Source organism: Pleurodeles waltl, chromosome 10, assembly GCF_031143425.1.
Source record: "Pleurodeles waltl isolate 20211129_DDA chromosome 10, aPleWal1.hap1.20221129, whole genome shotgun sequence".
Classification (NCBI taxonomy): Eukaryota; Metazoa; Chordata; class Amphibia; order Caudata; family Salamandridae; genus Pleurodeles; species Pleurodeles waltl.
The window spans coordinates 38,076,395-38,094,175 of record NC_090449.1 but is presented as its reverse complement, the minus strand read 5'-3'; the positions used below and the strand labels follow the sequence as shown (position 1 = coordinate 38,094,175).

The following is a 17,781-nucleotide window of genomic DNA, read 5'->3' as shown; positions in this document are numbered from 1 at the left end:
GATGGTTTGGTGTAGATAGACAACATGAGGTGCGGTCTCAGTAAGCTGAGTGCTAGGGGTAAATTCAAGATTTTGGACTGTACGGATCTCTATTAGGTTTTTGCATTTCTTTAACAATAGAAATCCCAGAATAGGAGCCACTTGGATACGATAGTAAAGGACTACCTTAAATATATATCTTGGACCTATACGACATTGGTAAGAGTTTGGGTCTATGCATAAATACACTAGTAATCACATCTATAACCAGGGATGGAGGCCATTTTAGAAAGGTGGTTCAGTCATCTTTATCTTTTATAGATACACGTATTCACTACTTTTCTTTTTCAGCACTAATTTCATGACTTTTTGCTTGATAATGCGGCACATAATTTAATGTTAAGAATGCATGATGGCACGAGTATGATATTTTCAAATGGTAACAAAGACACTTCAAGTAAGTGCATGACTTTCCATCACACCATATATAATACACTGGTGGTGGTCTCTATATTCGTATAGTTGGACCAAGACTATAATAATAGGTATTCATATGATTGCAGCCCTGAGGAAGTCATTGGGAAATTCCCTGACGAAACATGTGTTGGCTGGCTGTAAATCTGAACAAGGAGTGGAACTAACATGAACCACAAGATACTGTTAAGGAATATGATTCATTTGGATTGAAGAATTCTGAACTCTGATTTTGGAATACATAACAAACTGGGAGCAACAAAATTTGATTACTCGGTCTTTTAGGACATTGATTGTATATGAAGGACATTGACACACAGGACGATTATCATTCGTCGTTTCCCCGTTTTTTCTTGTAGCAATATATAAAATTCAGTTATGATTGATTATTTGCCCATGAGTATTGTCTTATTCGAATCTATGACAAATTGATACGTATTAATTTTGGGATACTGTTTATGAGTGCCTCTTGTATATAATGGTATTTACCACTGCTGAGGGACTCTAGAAACTGCGACTCAGTGGTGTCCATTTTAGTTTTTATTTTTTGTCCAGTTTGGACTCGCACTAATTTCTTTTTGTTTTTGGACGGGTCACCAAGCAGCCCCTCCATGCGGGCTGTACAAACATTCCCCACATCCATCCACCACAGGAATGACCAGCCCGCTGACCCTGTTAATAAAGAGGCCAGGGCCAGTACACACCCATACTCTATCCACGTATTTATTTAACATGTGAGCCAAAGTCCTATGACATAACATCGACCTCTTATCGGAATTTGTAGCGTAAACTGCCAAAAAACGCAACAGCTCCCCTAAAATCATTCTGTAGGCGTGGTATGACCAGGGCCTGCTTTAAGCATGGGCGAGCTGGGATCAGGGCACCAATCTCCAGAGGGAACGTAAGGAAAAGTCAGCATTAAAGCCAAGCAGGCAGCAGTCCTAGTCACCTGGTTCAAGAGCTGCAAGTTCTGTTTTCAAAACCCAATTAGCCTCCTTTCATGTCCTCTCAGCTCTCTCTTACCCCTGCTGCCAGACACTATTAATACTCCCCCCTAAAAAAACACAACTTGGCACCAGCGTCAGAAGCTACTCTTTGAGTAATTTAAGTGGCTGAGGGAGTTGCTGGGATGATTACGCTCGAAGGCCAGTCGCAATTCTGATAGCCAAGGACTGCCCTCTGCGCATAAAAGGGACTCATTTTATTCACAAGCAGCGAGGGCGCCACCTTTCTTTTCGTACCCCTACTCTATCGCTATCCTGGCAAAGGCCTACTCTGGGTACAACTGCATACCAGTATTAGACTCCTCACCTTGCAACAAAACTGACTTTATAATTGAAAGTCAAAAATATATTCACCAAGACGTTTTAGAGATATGCATAAAAGTGCCGCGTCACCAGTTAAAGTAACGGAGGCGCAGAAAAGCGGTTTCCTAAAGAAGGGAGAAGCAGGTAACTGAAAACAATTTTCAAATACACGCTCGTGTTCTCCACGCGTCACAAGTCAATCTGTTCACGGATTGGACAGTAAAAAAAAAACAAAGCGCTAGAGCGTGATGGGCGGAGCTAAAAAAAGATGGCCGCCTCACCAGCTGAGGATAAGATGGGGAGGGCCTGGTCCCAGCGTGTGCGCGCGCTAGTGCGCAGCATGAATTCATTTCATCTGCCAGGTCTGTACCTATTTGGGGGGTCGACGGCAGTACAGTTTATTTCAGGCAGTAGCTGGTTGGATCTTTCACTCTGCGTACTCACGAGTACCGCATTGTTTTTGTTACACGGGTGTCTGTCGTCACCTGGGATGCAGCCTGGCGTGATAGAAAGAATGCTCTCGGAACCGTGCAATGCTTGCTGGGAGTCGGGAAATAAGTCCTCTTTCTACTTCCATTGGTATACCAGGCGTTTGTAAATGAGTCCTCTTTCTATTTCGCTGGTAGAACAAGAAGTTGTAAAAAGTCATCTTTTTATTTCAGCCGTTATTGTGTTAAAGTTATTTTTTATGGCGCTGTTGCTTCTCCTAACCCCAATGAGGGACAAACAGATGCATTTCTGTGGACGCTGGAAAGACTGATTTTTCTAGCCTAACTGCTGTCAGCATTCCGGACATATTTTATGAAAAGATAGAAAACCTTCAAGGGACAGATGTACAACGCATTTAACCGGCCTTTGCGAATGGTAAAATGTGTTTTGTCATGTACCCAAGACAAAATGCGAGTTAGTAATTTGTTTCTGACTCATATTTTGCTTTTTTGCGATTTGATATGAGGAAGTATACATGGCGGCATGTATGAATGTTTGGCGACTGGGAATGTGAGTGGTGGCATCAAACTTTTTTTTCAGAGCAGGCAGTGGTCTCACGAGCTACTGCCACTCTAAAACAAGCATTTGTAACGTAGTAGGTCTCGTATTTGCTTAAGTTAGAGCTATTGGCGTTGTAAATGCATAACTGGATTTTTCTTGCCACATCATTTGGTCCCATCAGCCACCTAATATCAGTGGCTCTGCATATAACCAAAGCACTTCCATTTACCTTCTTCCTTTATCTGCAACAAAAAAATGAAAATATTGACATTATCTATATTGTTGGTTTGCCCCCCTCCCCAACCTAGCGTGGGGACCAGAGATGACATAGACCGAAAGAGCATGTCGTGCTGACTGTTTTGATGATGGTCCCAGTGTCCTAGGACCACCACACGGTGAGTTATGGGCAAAAATGTTTTATAAAAAGAATGCCCAGCAAAGCAATATGGGGAGAGTTTCAGAGTGCAGCGAATATTGTTGTATCTTGACTGTAATGCTCAGAACAGCCTTAGAGGGCACCACAATAAAAATAGCATTTGTGAGAAACATGGTCATGTAACTATATAGTCATCCCCTAGAAAGCAGAACCACCTGAAAGGAAAATGGCAGAATGTAATGCAATGTAACCATATATTTAGCCCCTAGAGGGCATAGTGCATTACACATTTTTAGGGTTATTAGAATAATATTACAAAAAAGGCCCTTAAAGCACAATCTACCCCAGCTGTAAAGCAAAAGTTCTATCACGGAGAGGGCTTAAAAAGTCACTGAATGATAGGAGGGGTTATTATTTTGGGGTCCCCCCAACCTAGTGTGGGAACCATAAATCTCCTAGACAGAAAGAGTGCGTCATGCTGAGCGTTTTGATGGTGGACCCATTGTCTTGGGACCACCACATAGTGAGTTATGAGCAAAAATGTTTTGCATTTGGAAGAAACATGGTCAAGTAATCATATAGTCAGCCCCTAGAGGGCATCGCCACTAAAAAGAGAATGGCAGAAAGTAATGCAGTGTAACCATATATGTAGCCCCTAGAGAACATAGGGGGTTATTCTAACTTTGGAGGAGGTGTTAATCCGTCCCAAAAGTGACGGAAAAGTGACGGATTTACCACCAGCCGTATTACGAGTCCATTATATCCTATGGAACTCGTAATAGGGCTGGTGGTATATCCGTCACTTTACCGTCACTTTTGGGACGGATTAACACTCCTCCAAAGTTAGAATAACCCCCATAGTGCCTTACATATTTTCAGTCCTAGCAGGTCTACTGCAATAATATTACATATAAGGCTCTTAAACGCACAAACTATTCCCAGCCATAAAACAAAAGTTCCAGCCATGAGAGCTTAAAAAGAAACTAAATGATGGGAGAGGTTACTATTTTGGGGCCTCCCAACCTAGTGTGGGGGCCCAGAGATGGCCTAGACAGAAATAGCCCATTGTGCTGAACGGTTTGGTGGTGGTCCTATTGTCTTACGTTCACCACAGGTTGAGTTATGGACCAAAATGTTGTGTAAAAGAAATGCCCCTCAAAGCATTATGGGGTGAGTTTCCCAGAGTGCAGTGAATATTGTAGTATCGGCTCTGCCGCTGTCTGTGTTTTTTTTTTCTTTCTGTTTAAAATGTGCCCGTTTGTATATTTTTCAACTGCTAAACTTGTACGTAAGTGGTACTTGTAGGAAAATGGTTCCTTGTTGCAGTTACCCCCCCCCCCCACACACACACACTTTTTGCCTGATATTGATGCTGACTTGACTGAGAAGTGTGCTGGGATTTTGCTAACCAGGCCCCAGCACCAGTTTTATTTCACTAAAAATGTACCATCGTTTCTACAATTGGCCCACCCCTGGCACACAGATAAGTCCCTTGTAAAGGGTACCAGTGGTACCAAGGGCCCTGTGACCAGGGAAGGTCCCTAAGAGCTGCAGGATGTGTTGTGCCACCCTAAGGGACCCCTCACCTAACACATGCACACTGCCATTGCAGATTGTGTGTGTTGGTGGGGAGAAAAAGGCAAAGGCTACATGGCATCCCCCTCAGGATGCTATGCACACAAAATACTGCCTGTGGCATAGGTAAGTCACCCCTCTAGCAGGCATTAAAGCTCTAAGGCAGGGTGCACTATACCACAGGTGAGGGCATAGCTGCATGAGCAATATGCCCCTACAGTGCCTAAGTCCATTCTTAGACATTGTAAGTACAATGTGGCCATATTAAGTATATGGTCTGGGAGTTTGTCAAAACGAACTCCACTGCTCCATAATGGCTACACTGAATACTGGGAAGTTTGGTATCAAACTTATCAGAATATTAAACCCACACTGATGCCACTGCTGGATTTATTACAAAATGCACACAGAGGGCATCTTAGAGATGCCCCCTGTATTTTACCCAATCCTTCAGTGCAGGACTGACTGGTCTGTGCCAGCCTGCCACTGAGGGACGATTTTCTGACCTCCTGGGGTGAGAGCCTTTGTGCTCTCTCAGGCCAGGAACAAAGCCTGCACTCGGTGGAGGTGCTTCACACCTCCCCCTGCAGGAACTGTAACACCTAGCAGTGAGCCTCAAAGGCTCAGGCTTCGTGTTACAGTGCCCCAGGGCACTCCGGCTAGTGGAGATGCCCGCCCCCCAGACACAGCCACCACTTTTGGCTGCAAGTCCGGGGAGATAATGAGAAACACAAGGAGGAGTCACCCCCTCAGCCAGGTCCACCCTTAAGGTGACCAGAGCTGAAGTGACCCCCTACTTGGAAAATCCTCCATCTTGTTTGCTCCCCGAGGACGCAGGTACCTACCTGCTAGCAGACTGGAACCATAGGACCGCTCTGGTTCCAGTCGGCGACTATGTTATTTGGGCCCCTCTTTGACCTCTGCACCTGACCAGCTCTGTGTTGCTGGTCCTGGGTGTTTGGGGTTGACTTGAACCCCCAACGGTGGGCTGCCTATACCCCGGAGACTGAACTTGTAAGTGCTTTACTTACCTGCTAAATTAACTTGTACTTACCTTCCCCAGGAACTGTTGATTTTTGCACTGTGTCCACATTTAAAATAGCTTATTGCCATTTTTGCCCAAACTGTGTACATTACTGTTTTACTTCAAAGTTCCATATTTACCTATGCCAAGTACCTTACAATTTATGTACTTACTTGAATTCTGAATCTTGTGGTTCTAAAATAAATTAAGAAAAGAATATTTTTCTATATAAAAACCTATTGACCTGGAGTTAAGTCTTTGAGTGTGTATTCTTATTTATTGCCTGTGTGTGTCCAACAAATGCTTAACACTCCCCTCTGATAAGCCTACCGCTCGACCACACTACCACAAATAGAGCATTAGTATTATCTATTATTGCCACTATCAACCTCTAAGCGGAACCCGTGGACTCTGCACATTTTCTTTCACTTTGGGATAGTATATACAGAGCCAACTTCCTACAGTACTCATCTAAAGCGCTCTTCCAATTGAGTTAGCGCTATATGAGACTTCACGTACATAAGTGGTACACATATAAAGTGTTCCTTCTATCGAGTTAGCAGTATATGAAACTTAAAAATTAAATTAAAAAAGACACAAAAGGAAAAAGAAGTTTGCTCGCAGTCAAACATATCGGCAAACATGCAATTACCCATGTAACAGGGTTGGTGTCCAAGGCGGTAATAAAACCGCCCCAAGGAGGGACAAACGTAAATCATTTACCAATGCTAACAAAGGATTTTTGAAAGGCAAGCCCACGAACAAGTGAAAGTGATGGGCGTGGTCAAAAGCCCACAGACAGGTTACAACAGGCCAGAAGACTTGCGCACTCAACCTAAAAAGTACTGTGCCACACTAAGGTATATCACCGATCGTGCAATAATCCATGTAACAGGGTCAGTCTCCAAGACAGTAACAAAGCAGCCTCAAGGCGGGACAAATGTAAAGCATTTACATACGAAATCAAGGGAATTTTGAAAAGAAGGCCAAGGATCGAATGAAATTGATGGGCGTGGTGAAAGCCCACAGAAGTAGATTACAACATGTCGAGAGACAGCTCATGCTCACTGCCCAGACTCGACCTAAAAATGAAAAGAAAACTTTTTGTTTTTATTTTTTAAATGCATTCCACTTTCCTTTAAAGGAAAACGAGCTGCATTCCAACCCTCCCCCCGAAAAAAACCTGCTTTATTTAAAAAGCAGTCACAGACATGGTGGTCTGCTGACTTCAGCAGGTACACCATCGCGGTGAGTGCCGGCCATTTCCAATGGGTCGCAAATTGCGACCTGCCTCATAAATATTAATGAGGCAGGTCCCCTGTGACCCATTTGGGAATTGCAAACAGTGTGTCAGATACTGTTGTACATCAGTGTTTGCGACTTGCAAAAAAATGCAAATTGTGAAACACTGAGGGTCATACATCTGGCCCTAAATGTTTTGACCAAGGGTAAAATGTGCTTTAGCAATCCTCCCATGGCTAAAAAAAAAAAAAAAAAGTAAGGAATAACTGTCTGCGTTTGAAATTATATTAATTGTATATTTAACCTACGTTTTCTAATGAACAGTGTAAAACAAGTAGATATTTTTTCACGGTTAAGTATCTGACTATCTTTTATGTCGAAGCCTACCAGGCAGTGCAGCTGATGACATCTTGGGGACATTCTGAGAGCTTCCTTTTACATATGTTCTGCCAGTTGATGACTATTGGCTATGTACCTCACATTTGTTTGCTTTCTTTATTTGTTAGGCTGTCCAGCCTGAGTTTGTCTGTCCAGTGGGGTATGGCTTGTTTACTGTATCCTTCTGAGTGTTTCTGTAAACAGGCCTTTAAATCTTTTCCTTATCTTGTCATATTTGCTGTGCATTGAAAAACAGAGGTCAATTGTCATGCTCTGTCTTCTGAGTGTGCTTGGTGTTTACTTTTCTTTCGCTGAGTTCAAAGTGAAAGGTTTTATTTGACAATCTTGCTGTGAAAGGAAAGGCTTTTTTTGTAGCACATAAAAAAAAACTAAAGTAAAACTGTATGTCTGTACAGATGTAATGATAATTTTAAATGAAAATGTATTGTCTGTAATAGCAGTGCACTACCACTCCAGGTTCTGTCGATGATGCAGTGCACACTGCAAGGCTGCCTCGTTCCAGGCTCTGTTGTCGATGCAGTGCACACTGCACCCTACGGACAGAAGGAAGGTGTGTGTATATATTCCTCCCTCACTCTTGCAAGTGCAGTGCTATTCAGTGACTGCTGTTGCACAGTGCACTAGTACAGTTAATTTACAGAATGTAGATATGTACCCCCTTCTTTGTTGTGTGGACTGCGCTCTGACAAAATGTTTATTGTACCCTCACTGTGATTTGTACTGTGTACACTGCCACCAACTGACAAAGCACACTCTTTCTAACCTGAAGCTGCAGCCAGTGTTCACTGAAATCACCCGAAATGGTCCTGCTAGACGCCTTTCTTTCTGCCAAACATTTGAAAAGATGTGTGTTTTGCTTCCAAAACCTGTTACTGCACATCTGCGCAGGAACGAAATGTCATCCAGCAGCTGTCACTGCAGTCCACACTGTGGGTGGGCATGTGGTCTCCTGCGTCTGTAAATGTAGAGCCACTGCACACAGAAAGTAGCTGTATGTTGTCGCCCGCCCCCCCGTGCTCTAGAGCTGCATTGCACACACTGCAGCCCATGAACCAGGACCTGGCATATGCTGTATGCCTGTGTAATATATGTCTACAATGATGTGTATCACATTGGATGACGAGCGTATGCTTCTGTGAAAGTGTTGTATGCATTGCCAGTGTACGTGGGTAGAATGTATATACCTTTGTACAGTATGAGGTATGTATGAGTGCTAGCAAGTGTAAAATATGCTTGTGGCTTTCTACTGTACATATGAGCATGTATACAAAAGCTTGTTATACCTTGTATAGTGTACATGTTTTTATGTAGGAATGATTGTGTTTGTATTTAAGTATACATGTGCTGCATGTTTGTATTCAGTTGCAGAGTGTGTTCCGTTTGTACTTTTCCAACTGAACAAGGCTCAAGCTCGGGCAATGGTGTCCTTCCTGTGCATGTGGCAAACATGCACATAGTGTGTGCAAGCTGTAGTGGGGAAGAGCTCTGACTTATGTATTTTTTAAATGCCATATGTAGGACGCTGGCTCTATACTATTTCAATGTAAGATATAGTGTGCACAGAGTCTAGGGGTTCCCCAGAGGCTTAACAGAGGCTAAAGTAGATAACACTAATGCTCTCTTTTGTGGTAGTGTGGTCGAGCAGGTAGGCTTATCCGAGGGTAGTGCAAAGCATTTGTTGTACACACACAGAAATTAGAAGCAGCACACACTCAATGACTTACCTCCAGACCAATGATTTTTATATATCAAAAATATATTTTCTTAATTTAATTTTAGAACCACAAGATTCAAGTTGCAGGTACGTACTTCAATAGATTCGTATTTCACACTTGTATCAACAGTACTTTGTTTGAAATAGGTAAGTAATACAGTTTTGCAGGGTTCAAACAGGACGTTGGGTGTTCAGTGCTGGTCTATGAGGAGACGCCGGGGTCGCTCTGAGACTGCTGGTGAGGTCCGGGGGTGGGGAGAGGGGGTGGGGGAGAATATCTCAGGCACACCACTGGTCAGACAGGGAGGAGGTCCGCCTGCTGATCGTTGCTGCACCGGATGTCGGTTTCTCCAAGGCCTGGGGGCTGTAGGTGCAATGTGTCTTTAGGCGTCGGATATCTTCGTTCGGAGCTTCGTGGTCAGGGGGTCCTTGGGATTCCCTCTGTAGGCTTTGTCGTGGATGGGTCAATCCAGGGTGGGCACTTGTTCGCAATCATCTGGGGACCCTCTCTTGCTGGGTGGACCACCTGGACACGGGCCGTGTGGCGTCTGGCGCACAGGGGTCAAGACTTGTGCATCTGGAGTGAGGTGGGAGTCCTTCGTTGTAGGTTTTCTTCACACAGAGCCTCTGTCCTCGGGAGGTCTTGGTCCTTTTGGATGCAGAGCAGTCCTCTGGAGTTGGCAGAGGTCGCTGGTCAGGCTGGATGCGTCGCTGGTCTTTTGCAGGTTCTTTGAAGCAGGAGACAGGCCGGTATGGCTGGGACCAAAGCAGTTGTCGTCTTCCTTCTCTGCTGGGGGTTTCAGCTTAGCAGTCCTTCTTCTTCTTTTAGGTTGCCAGGAATGTGATCAGCTGGGTTCAGGGAGGCCCTTAAATCCTAGATTTAAGGGTGTTTTAGGGGTCAGAGGACAGTAGCCAATGACTACTGTCCCTGAGGGTGGCTACACCCTCCTTGTGCCCATTCCCTTTGGGGAGGGGGGGTGTATTTCTATCCCTATTGGTTCCTGTCCTCCAAACCAAGATGGAGGATTCTGCAGGGGGGGGGGGTCACCTCAGCTCTGGACACCTTAGGGGTGATCCTGGCTGGGGTGGTCACTCCTCCCTGCTTTCCCTAATTTTCCCGCCGGACTTGCTGCCAAAAGTGGGGCTTTGTCCAGGGGGTGGGCATCTCCACTAGCTGGAGTGCCCTGGGGCACTGTAGCCCGAGGCTTTAGCCTTTGAGGCTCACCGCCAGATTTTACAGGTCTTGTAGGGGGAGGTGTGAAGCACCTCCCCTAGGACATGCTTTGTTTCTGGCCACAGTGTGCACAAAGGCACTCACCCCATGTGGTCAGAAACTTGTCTGAAAGTGGCAGGCTTGCAAAGACCGGTTAGTCCTACACTAGCAGCTTGGCTAGCATACAGAGGGCATCTCTAAGATGCCCTCTGTGTGCATTTTTCAATAAGTCCCATACTGGCATCAATGTGGGTTTATGGTGCTGAGAAGTTTGATACCAAACTTCCCAGTATTCAGTGAAGTCATTATGGAGCTGTAGAGTTCGTAATGACAAACTCCCAGACCATATACGCAATATGGCTACACTGCACTTGCAATTTCTAAGAATGGACTTAGACACTGTAGGGGCATATTGCTCATGCAGCCATTTCCTCACCTGTGGTATAGTGCACCCTGCCTCAGGGTTGTAAGACCTGCTAGAGGGGTGACTTAACTATGCCACAGGCAGTGTTTTTTGGGCATGGCACCCTTAGAAGGATGCCATGTTGACTTTGCCTTTTTCTCCCCACCAGCACACAGAAGGTGCCAGGCAGTGTGCATGTGCTGAGTGAAGGGTCCCCTATGGTGGCATAATACATGCTGCAGCCCTTAGAAACCTTCCCTGGCTACAGGGCCCTTGGTATCATGGATACCTTTTACAAGGGACTTAACTGTGTGCCAGGGCTGTTCCAATTGTGGAAGGAAAGGTAGAGTTTTAGGGAAAGAGCTCTGGTGCTGGGACCTGGTTAGCAGGGTCCCAGCACGCTTTCAATTAAAGTTGGCATCAACACTAGGCAAAAAGTGGGAGGTAACCATGCCAACAGTGGCATGTTCTTACACCATATAGACGACAAGCACTCCAAAAATCATCCATGCTCAATCAGGTACCGTCCCAGGCCAAGGGGCATTTCCTCAAAATATTAACTTTTCTTTCAGAAAACTTTGTATTTGGTATTTTTACAGCTTGCACTTCATTTCCAATTTACAAGTGTATGCAAGATTGCACAGATATTGCACAGAAGCAACAAGCCTCGTATAGGTGAAACCTACTGACTTTGCCAATGCTTGTTACTTAAACATTTAAAAATTCACATTTCCAGTTCCCCTTGTTGGATTTTTGTAATTTTGGTTTGATTTTTGTTTATTGCAATTTACTCTATTTTTCTAATTCGGTGTGGGATTTTTATTGTTTTACACTTGGACTTTATTGCTGTTTTGATTCTTTATAAATTCTTTACACATTGCCCTAAGTTCTGAGTTAAGCCTGTCTTCTCTGTGCCATAGCTACCAGGAGGTTGAGCTCAGGTTAATTTAGTGAATTTGAGGGTTCACCCTGAACAAGGGTTGTTGTAGTTTGACTCTTGCTGTAGACAAGACTACCAGTTTAAGGATGACAGTGCTTATGTTTGTAGGTGACTATCCCTATCCTACAAGTCCCAACCCTCCCGGCTCACAAGCAGTACCTCACCAAAAACCCAAACAGTAAAAGGTGATTTGTGGCAGCCTTTACGCATGGGCTCAAGAGTGCGACATCTCAGGGAGGTCGTGGTTAAACGGAGATTACCCCTTTTTCACATTAACAACATGTCTCAATCAAACACAGCAATAAAAGAGATGCAGTAAAAGTCTTAATAGGTTTTTAATAGCAATTCTGCAATATATGATAAATTAAATGGGCTGCAATGATTAGGATAATGAACAGTGCAAGAAACATGTTGGACTTTTTGCCTTACGCAGGGTCATCCCCAGTCTTTTTGCCTCCTTCCTCCTGGTTTTTCTGACCTCTCGCTGTTGTCTCTAGGACTCTGAGCACTTTATCACTGCTGACCAGTGCTAAAGTGCAGGTGCTCTCCCATCTAAAGTTGGTATGATTGGCTTATACCTAATTGGCATATTTAATTTACCTATAAGTCCCTTGTACACTGGTATCTCTATACCCAGGGCCTGTAAATGAAATACTACTAGTGGGCCTGCAGCGCTGCTTGCGCCACCCTCTGAAGTAGACTTTCAAACCTGTCTCAGGCCTGCTAGCTCAGGGCCTGTGTGCGCAGTTTTCTGCCACAGGTACCTGGCATCTAAACTTACTTGCCAGGCCCAGAACTCCCCTTTTACTACATGTAAGTCACCCCTAAGGTACGCCCTAGCTAGCCCTATGGGCAGGGTGCCATGTATGTACAAAGGCAGGACATGTGCCATATTACATGGCCTGTCCTGGTAGTGACAAACAGCCTAACTTGGTGTCTCACTGCTGTGAGTGCTGCCTGCTCATAGGATTGCATTAGAAATGCCCTGCCTTATGTGTAAAGGGTATTGTCTGATTTATGAGGGGTAGCGTAGGTGTGTTTGGTATGGTTGTGACGGTGATAATAAATGCTGCTTACTGGTGTGGGTGTATTTTTTATTACTATCACAGAAATGCCACTTCTAGAAAGTGCGCATTTATCTGTGCTTATGATTCTGGTGTTTTGCAGCTTGACTCCAATCCACGTCTGGGCAGAGTGACAGTCGGGCTTTGTGCATACTTCTCAGACAGCCTGTACACAGGGAGGGTGGAGGTGTCACAGAGGTGCATCTGCATACTGAATAGTCTTCCTGGGCTGAGAGAAGGGAGAGGCGGGGCACACCTACATTTGTAAAGGTTGTGCCCTGGCCTCACACAATAGGGTTGTTAACCCCCCACTGATGTTTGGAGTCTGTGCTGAAAGGAGAGAGGGGGCACTCCCAGAACCAGTTGTAACTGTCTGGAACCTCCTCTCCCTACCATTGTAAAACACTGTAAGAACTGACTATAAGTACAGGGGAATTTTCCCCACAATTGGTAGACATTTTGAACTTACCTGGAACTGGACACAGACTACTGGAAGGACTCACCATGAACCGCCATGGACTGCTGCTGCTGTGCTGACCTGTGACCTGCCTGGTCACTGAGAAGGACTTGCCACTAGCCTGCACCCCCTTTGTGCTGGCCTGTTGTTGGGCCCTCCATCTGTGGGCCTTTTCTAGGGACTCTGTCCCCCAGGGACAGGGTACTGTGGCCCCTGACCCCTGTATTGACCCTGAAGCACGAGTAGTGCTTCAAATGCTTGCCCAAATTAGCGCTTGGGAAAGCGCTTCTTCTTTAATCTGAAAACACGCTCCTTCATGCCCAAAAGACACCACCGCGACCCGGGCTCCTCCAAAGGAATAAAGCGCTTTGTGAAGCGCTTTTGCTGCTGTGGGAATCACCGCCGCGACCCGGGCGCTAATCGTTTTCCTTGCGTTGAGGACGTGCTGCTTCTTGTGCCCCCGGGGCACCAACAAAACCGAAGATAAGAAAACTGGAGCAAGCGTGCTCCTAGCGGTGCCCCCGGGGCAGGGATTGCTCCGAGGAGTGCCCCCGGGGGACCAGAAGGCCCTTATCTGGGCCCGGAGTGAAGCCGGAGACGGGCAGGAGAGGAGGAAGCCTCTCCCTGGCCTGCCAAGCCCAGAAGGGCTCTCTGTGGGATCGTGGGATCGTGGGCGTGCCGAAGCCTCGCCGGAGGCTCGCCCTGCACCGCCGGTCCTTGGCTCTGCTCTTGTGTAGGTCTTTGCCCCTCCCCCTTTCGTGGAGGGCCAGTTAAGGCCCGGGGGGCCCTACAACAATCGCGGGTCCCAGGAGGGGCCTGCACCTTGAAGCGGAGGGGGTGCGTGGTGCCACCCTCCCCCTTGCATTTCTTCTGGGTTTCGGCCAGGAGGGGCCCGTTAGGAGTACAGAGGGGGTGTGTGCCACCCCCCTGTCACCCAGAATTGCCAGGAGGCCCCCGTTTTGCGCAGAGGAGCGCCGGGGGCCCCATTTCTTTTCATTCAATAGGCACTGCAGGTGCCTTCATCAAGTCAGGTACTTTCAAAGGACCAATATAATTATAATCGAAGTTCTTAATATAGACTTTTCGCATTTATATATTGCCTACCTGCGTTTGATGTTTTTACATATGTGTATGCAAATGTTCCTGTTATGGGCATGACATGCTAATATGTTTTTCTAACTTGCCATATGTTTTCTAATGTTCCTACTATGGGCGTTTTATGATATTCTTATGACAAGTGTTCTAATGTGATAACGTGTTTCCTGACTACTGCTTATGTTGCAGAATACTGAGTAACCTGTGTGTTATGTGTGACTACTGCTAGTCTGCAGAGTAACTAATGTGTAACGTTCTGACAACTGCTAAGGTAGCAGGATAGTACTAATATGTGATGTTTGGTCTGATAATTGCGTTGTGTACAATACATTATATTTTCATATAATCTGGTGTTGTGTTTCCTTTGTGGTGGGGATATTGCGTCACATGTGTTGTGTGTGTTGTGCAAAAGCTTTACACATTGCCTCCGGGTTAAGCCTGACTGCTCGTGCCAAGCTACCAAGGGGGTGAGCAGGGGTTATCTTGGACGTGTAACTCCCTTGCCCTGACTAGAGTGGGTAAGTTCTGCCTGGCTGAGGTGCATACCCTAGCCAACCAGAAACCCCATTTCTAACAAAACAGAATTTTGAAAACAAGAGTCATTAGTACAAAGACCCCCACCATCTTGTAATAATATAAAATGACATGAGAGATGAAATATGTCTTAATACCCCTAACCTAAAGAGAGCTAGGTGTGATAAACCTAATCTGCCAATGCGGTGTCCATGAGAACAGCCCCCAACCCTCGTTACCTTGGAATGAGGTCTCTAGATCCAACTCTGCAGAAATATGAAGACTGGGTCAGCGTCCAGGCGGCGTGCAGCATCGATAGCAGCAAGGCATCTGGTTGGAATCCCTCTGACTGTCTATCTGTGTGAGATGTATTTATAGAGATCTGATCAGACCCCTGACATAGGTCTGTTCCAAAACAATAGATAACAAGACATGCTTGGGGCGGCACTTTATATAGAACATTTCCTCGAACGCGCAAAGAGAGAAAGTACCGAATTAGAACACCGAATTAGAACACCTAAAGTTTGTTTATCTTTGTCATTTGATAGAGATGCCTTAGCGCGGTGGCACTGATAACATGAAACATTGGCCTAACTAGAAACAATGCAGCCATTTTGAAAGACATAATAAATAAATGTGCTAAAACAGAGCAAACTAATTAGGGTAAAAGTCACTTGGTGACAGGGGCATGATCCTACAAGCCAGATGGCTAAGCTAACTCCTGCTTCCCATTAAAACAAGATAGGATTCAGTACAGTGTTGGGATTATTCCTTGAGGTGGGTAGTTACCCACCCCAAGTAATCCAATTTCTTACACTCAGAATTGAATGCCAGTGGAATATTGTAATATGTTCCATATACATTGATCAAGAAGGAATATCTGTCAGATGGCACTTTACAGTGGTGACCGATCATGCTCCATTAACATTGTTAGCCCAAAAAAGGACACCAGCCATTCCAAACTACTCTGGTTTTTGCCGTTACAACCATATTTGATCTGAATAATACATAGACCAGGTCTATTAATGAGTACAGTAGACTATTTGTCAAGGTTACATGAGTGTTCTGACCGAATGTCAGGCCTCGACGGAAGCGTATGTCATGGTGCCTGCTTGGCTCTTAGAGGGAGGTAGGCCCAATCCTGCAAACAGGATTGGTGGGATGCATGTGGAAGGACCCAAGTCCCACCAAGAGTTATGGAAATAGCACAACTAAGGAGGCAGGAGCGTAAATCCCTGCGAAGTATGGTGAAGATCTTTATAAGGACCGTGAATATTATCTGTGCTGTCAAGAGAGACATCTAATTGATTAACTGGACCCTTCACCATTATGTAATTGACATTTTGTGTGTGATCACTAATAAATTCTCCTCCGTGGCACAAACCTTGACGGGTATTCATGATTGGCAAATTTATACAGTCTGAAGCACTTCATCAGACATATAGGACAGAGATCTAAACTTGTGCCACATCATGCCTGAGTAGCTCACCCAGTGAAGTTCTGTTTACATACATTCCGGTGTGTTTTGCATTTGAAATACAGAATTACAAGTACCAGACTTTATTGTTTATATATACACAACATGGGATAATTTGAAGTTTGCATATAACCAATTTGCGAATGCGTTTGATGACCAAGTGAACATAAAGTATTGTATCTGTGATTTATATGGAGCTTCCTCCAAATATCCCTTATTCGAGATAGTGCAGCCCTGGGGTTGTTCAGGTATTTCAAAAACACAATGGGGCGAAATAGGCATTTCACAATTTTTGGACCAACATAGCAAGATCACTCGTGACTTAGGTGTACAATTAGCTTACAAGCGGTGGGTCGCTAAAAGTCATTTGTCCAATGCATCATGGCAGCTTGACACAGACTTTTTCCTGGGCAGACATGTGCTCAAACAGCCAAAACTCTCTGTTTAAAGTTTAGGATTGGCATTTTGCCTCTGAACCATTTTGTCCAAATGGAGCATCTCTTCTTCTCAATCCCCCTGGTGTCTAGTCTTTACCTGTGTCTTTGAAGATGAGGCCAACTTCTTGTTCTTGTGTGCAGCATACCCCACCGAAGACGTAAATGACTGTTGCCCTCATAAACAGCCTCAGGTGTCCAAAATATATTGCTGTGGAGACAATGAACTTTCCCACGCGTAGTGAGATGGTGGCCGCTGTGTTCATTTACCTACTATATGCTTGGATGTCCGGGAGACAGGTGATTGTTTGTGCTAATCATTGCGGTTTTATTGTTTTAAAATTTTGTATTTGTATTATTGTTTTGGTGTTTTTATGCATTTTATGGGTTGTCCTTGAAATAAACTTTTGGTGATACTGTGTAGCAAATGTAGCGAACATTAGGCAACTGGGACGGATACCCTTTGCTCAAAAACCTGTAACGCATTTATGTTTACAAAGGGTTGAGGCATAAAAAGCCTCTGGGAATGCGTTATCTTTAATGCAGGTCTGTTCGCCCCGTCATATGTACGTCTCCTGGTTAAAAATAGTGTATTTATTATTAGCCAATGGGTCCCTATGTTCCCCAACAATCTTTTAAAACCCAGATTTACCCACATGCTCCAAAGCATCTTCTACCATATACTCTCAAAGTACACAAACTCATCAGTGGTACCAGTAGCTTCCCACCCTAGGAGGCAAAGTCAGTTTTCAGGTAAATATCAACTCTCATGGGGGATTCTGAGTCACTCATATCTCCTGAGGACCACGGACGCTCCTCTCTACCAAGAGGGTCCTTCCTCTCCATGTCAATGCTTGTGCTAGTCGAACCTTCCACAATGTATTGGTCTTTAGCGCTTTTCTAGTGCTTCTGTGTCAATGCCTTTTTCTCTGAATATTTTGAGTATCTTCCGTCCTCCACAGGCCTCTGTTCTTGTTATCTACTGCGTGCTCCTGATCTGAGATCCACCCTCGGTTTGCTCGTGAGCTCTAGGCTGAGGACCTTTGCTGTCTTCTCTCTGTCTGAGAGGTGATGGGACCAATTTCCATCTTCCCACATGCTGCAG

General features: G+C 45.0%; 1 protein-coding gene across 1 annotated transcript in view; it reads left to right on the top strand.

Moving 5' to 3' along the window:
- Positions 1-2,000: 2,000 nt before the first annotated feature.
- The window catches only part of LOC138261014 (uncharacterized), a 56,298-nt gene continuing 40,517 nt past the window's right edge, over positions 2,001-17,781 (top strand). Inside the window, exon 1 of the mRNA XM_069209612.1 lies at positions 2,001-2,122. Within this exon, the coding sequence (XP_069065713.1) occupies positions 2,029-2,122 (94 nt within the window). The 5' untranslated portion in view covers positions 2,001-2,028. The remainder of the gene's footprint in view (positions 2,123-17,781) is intronic.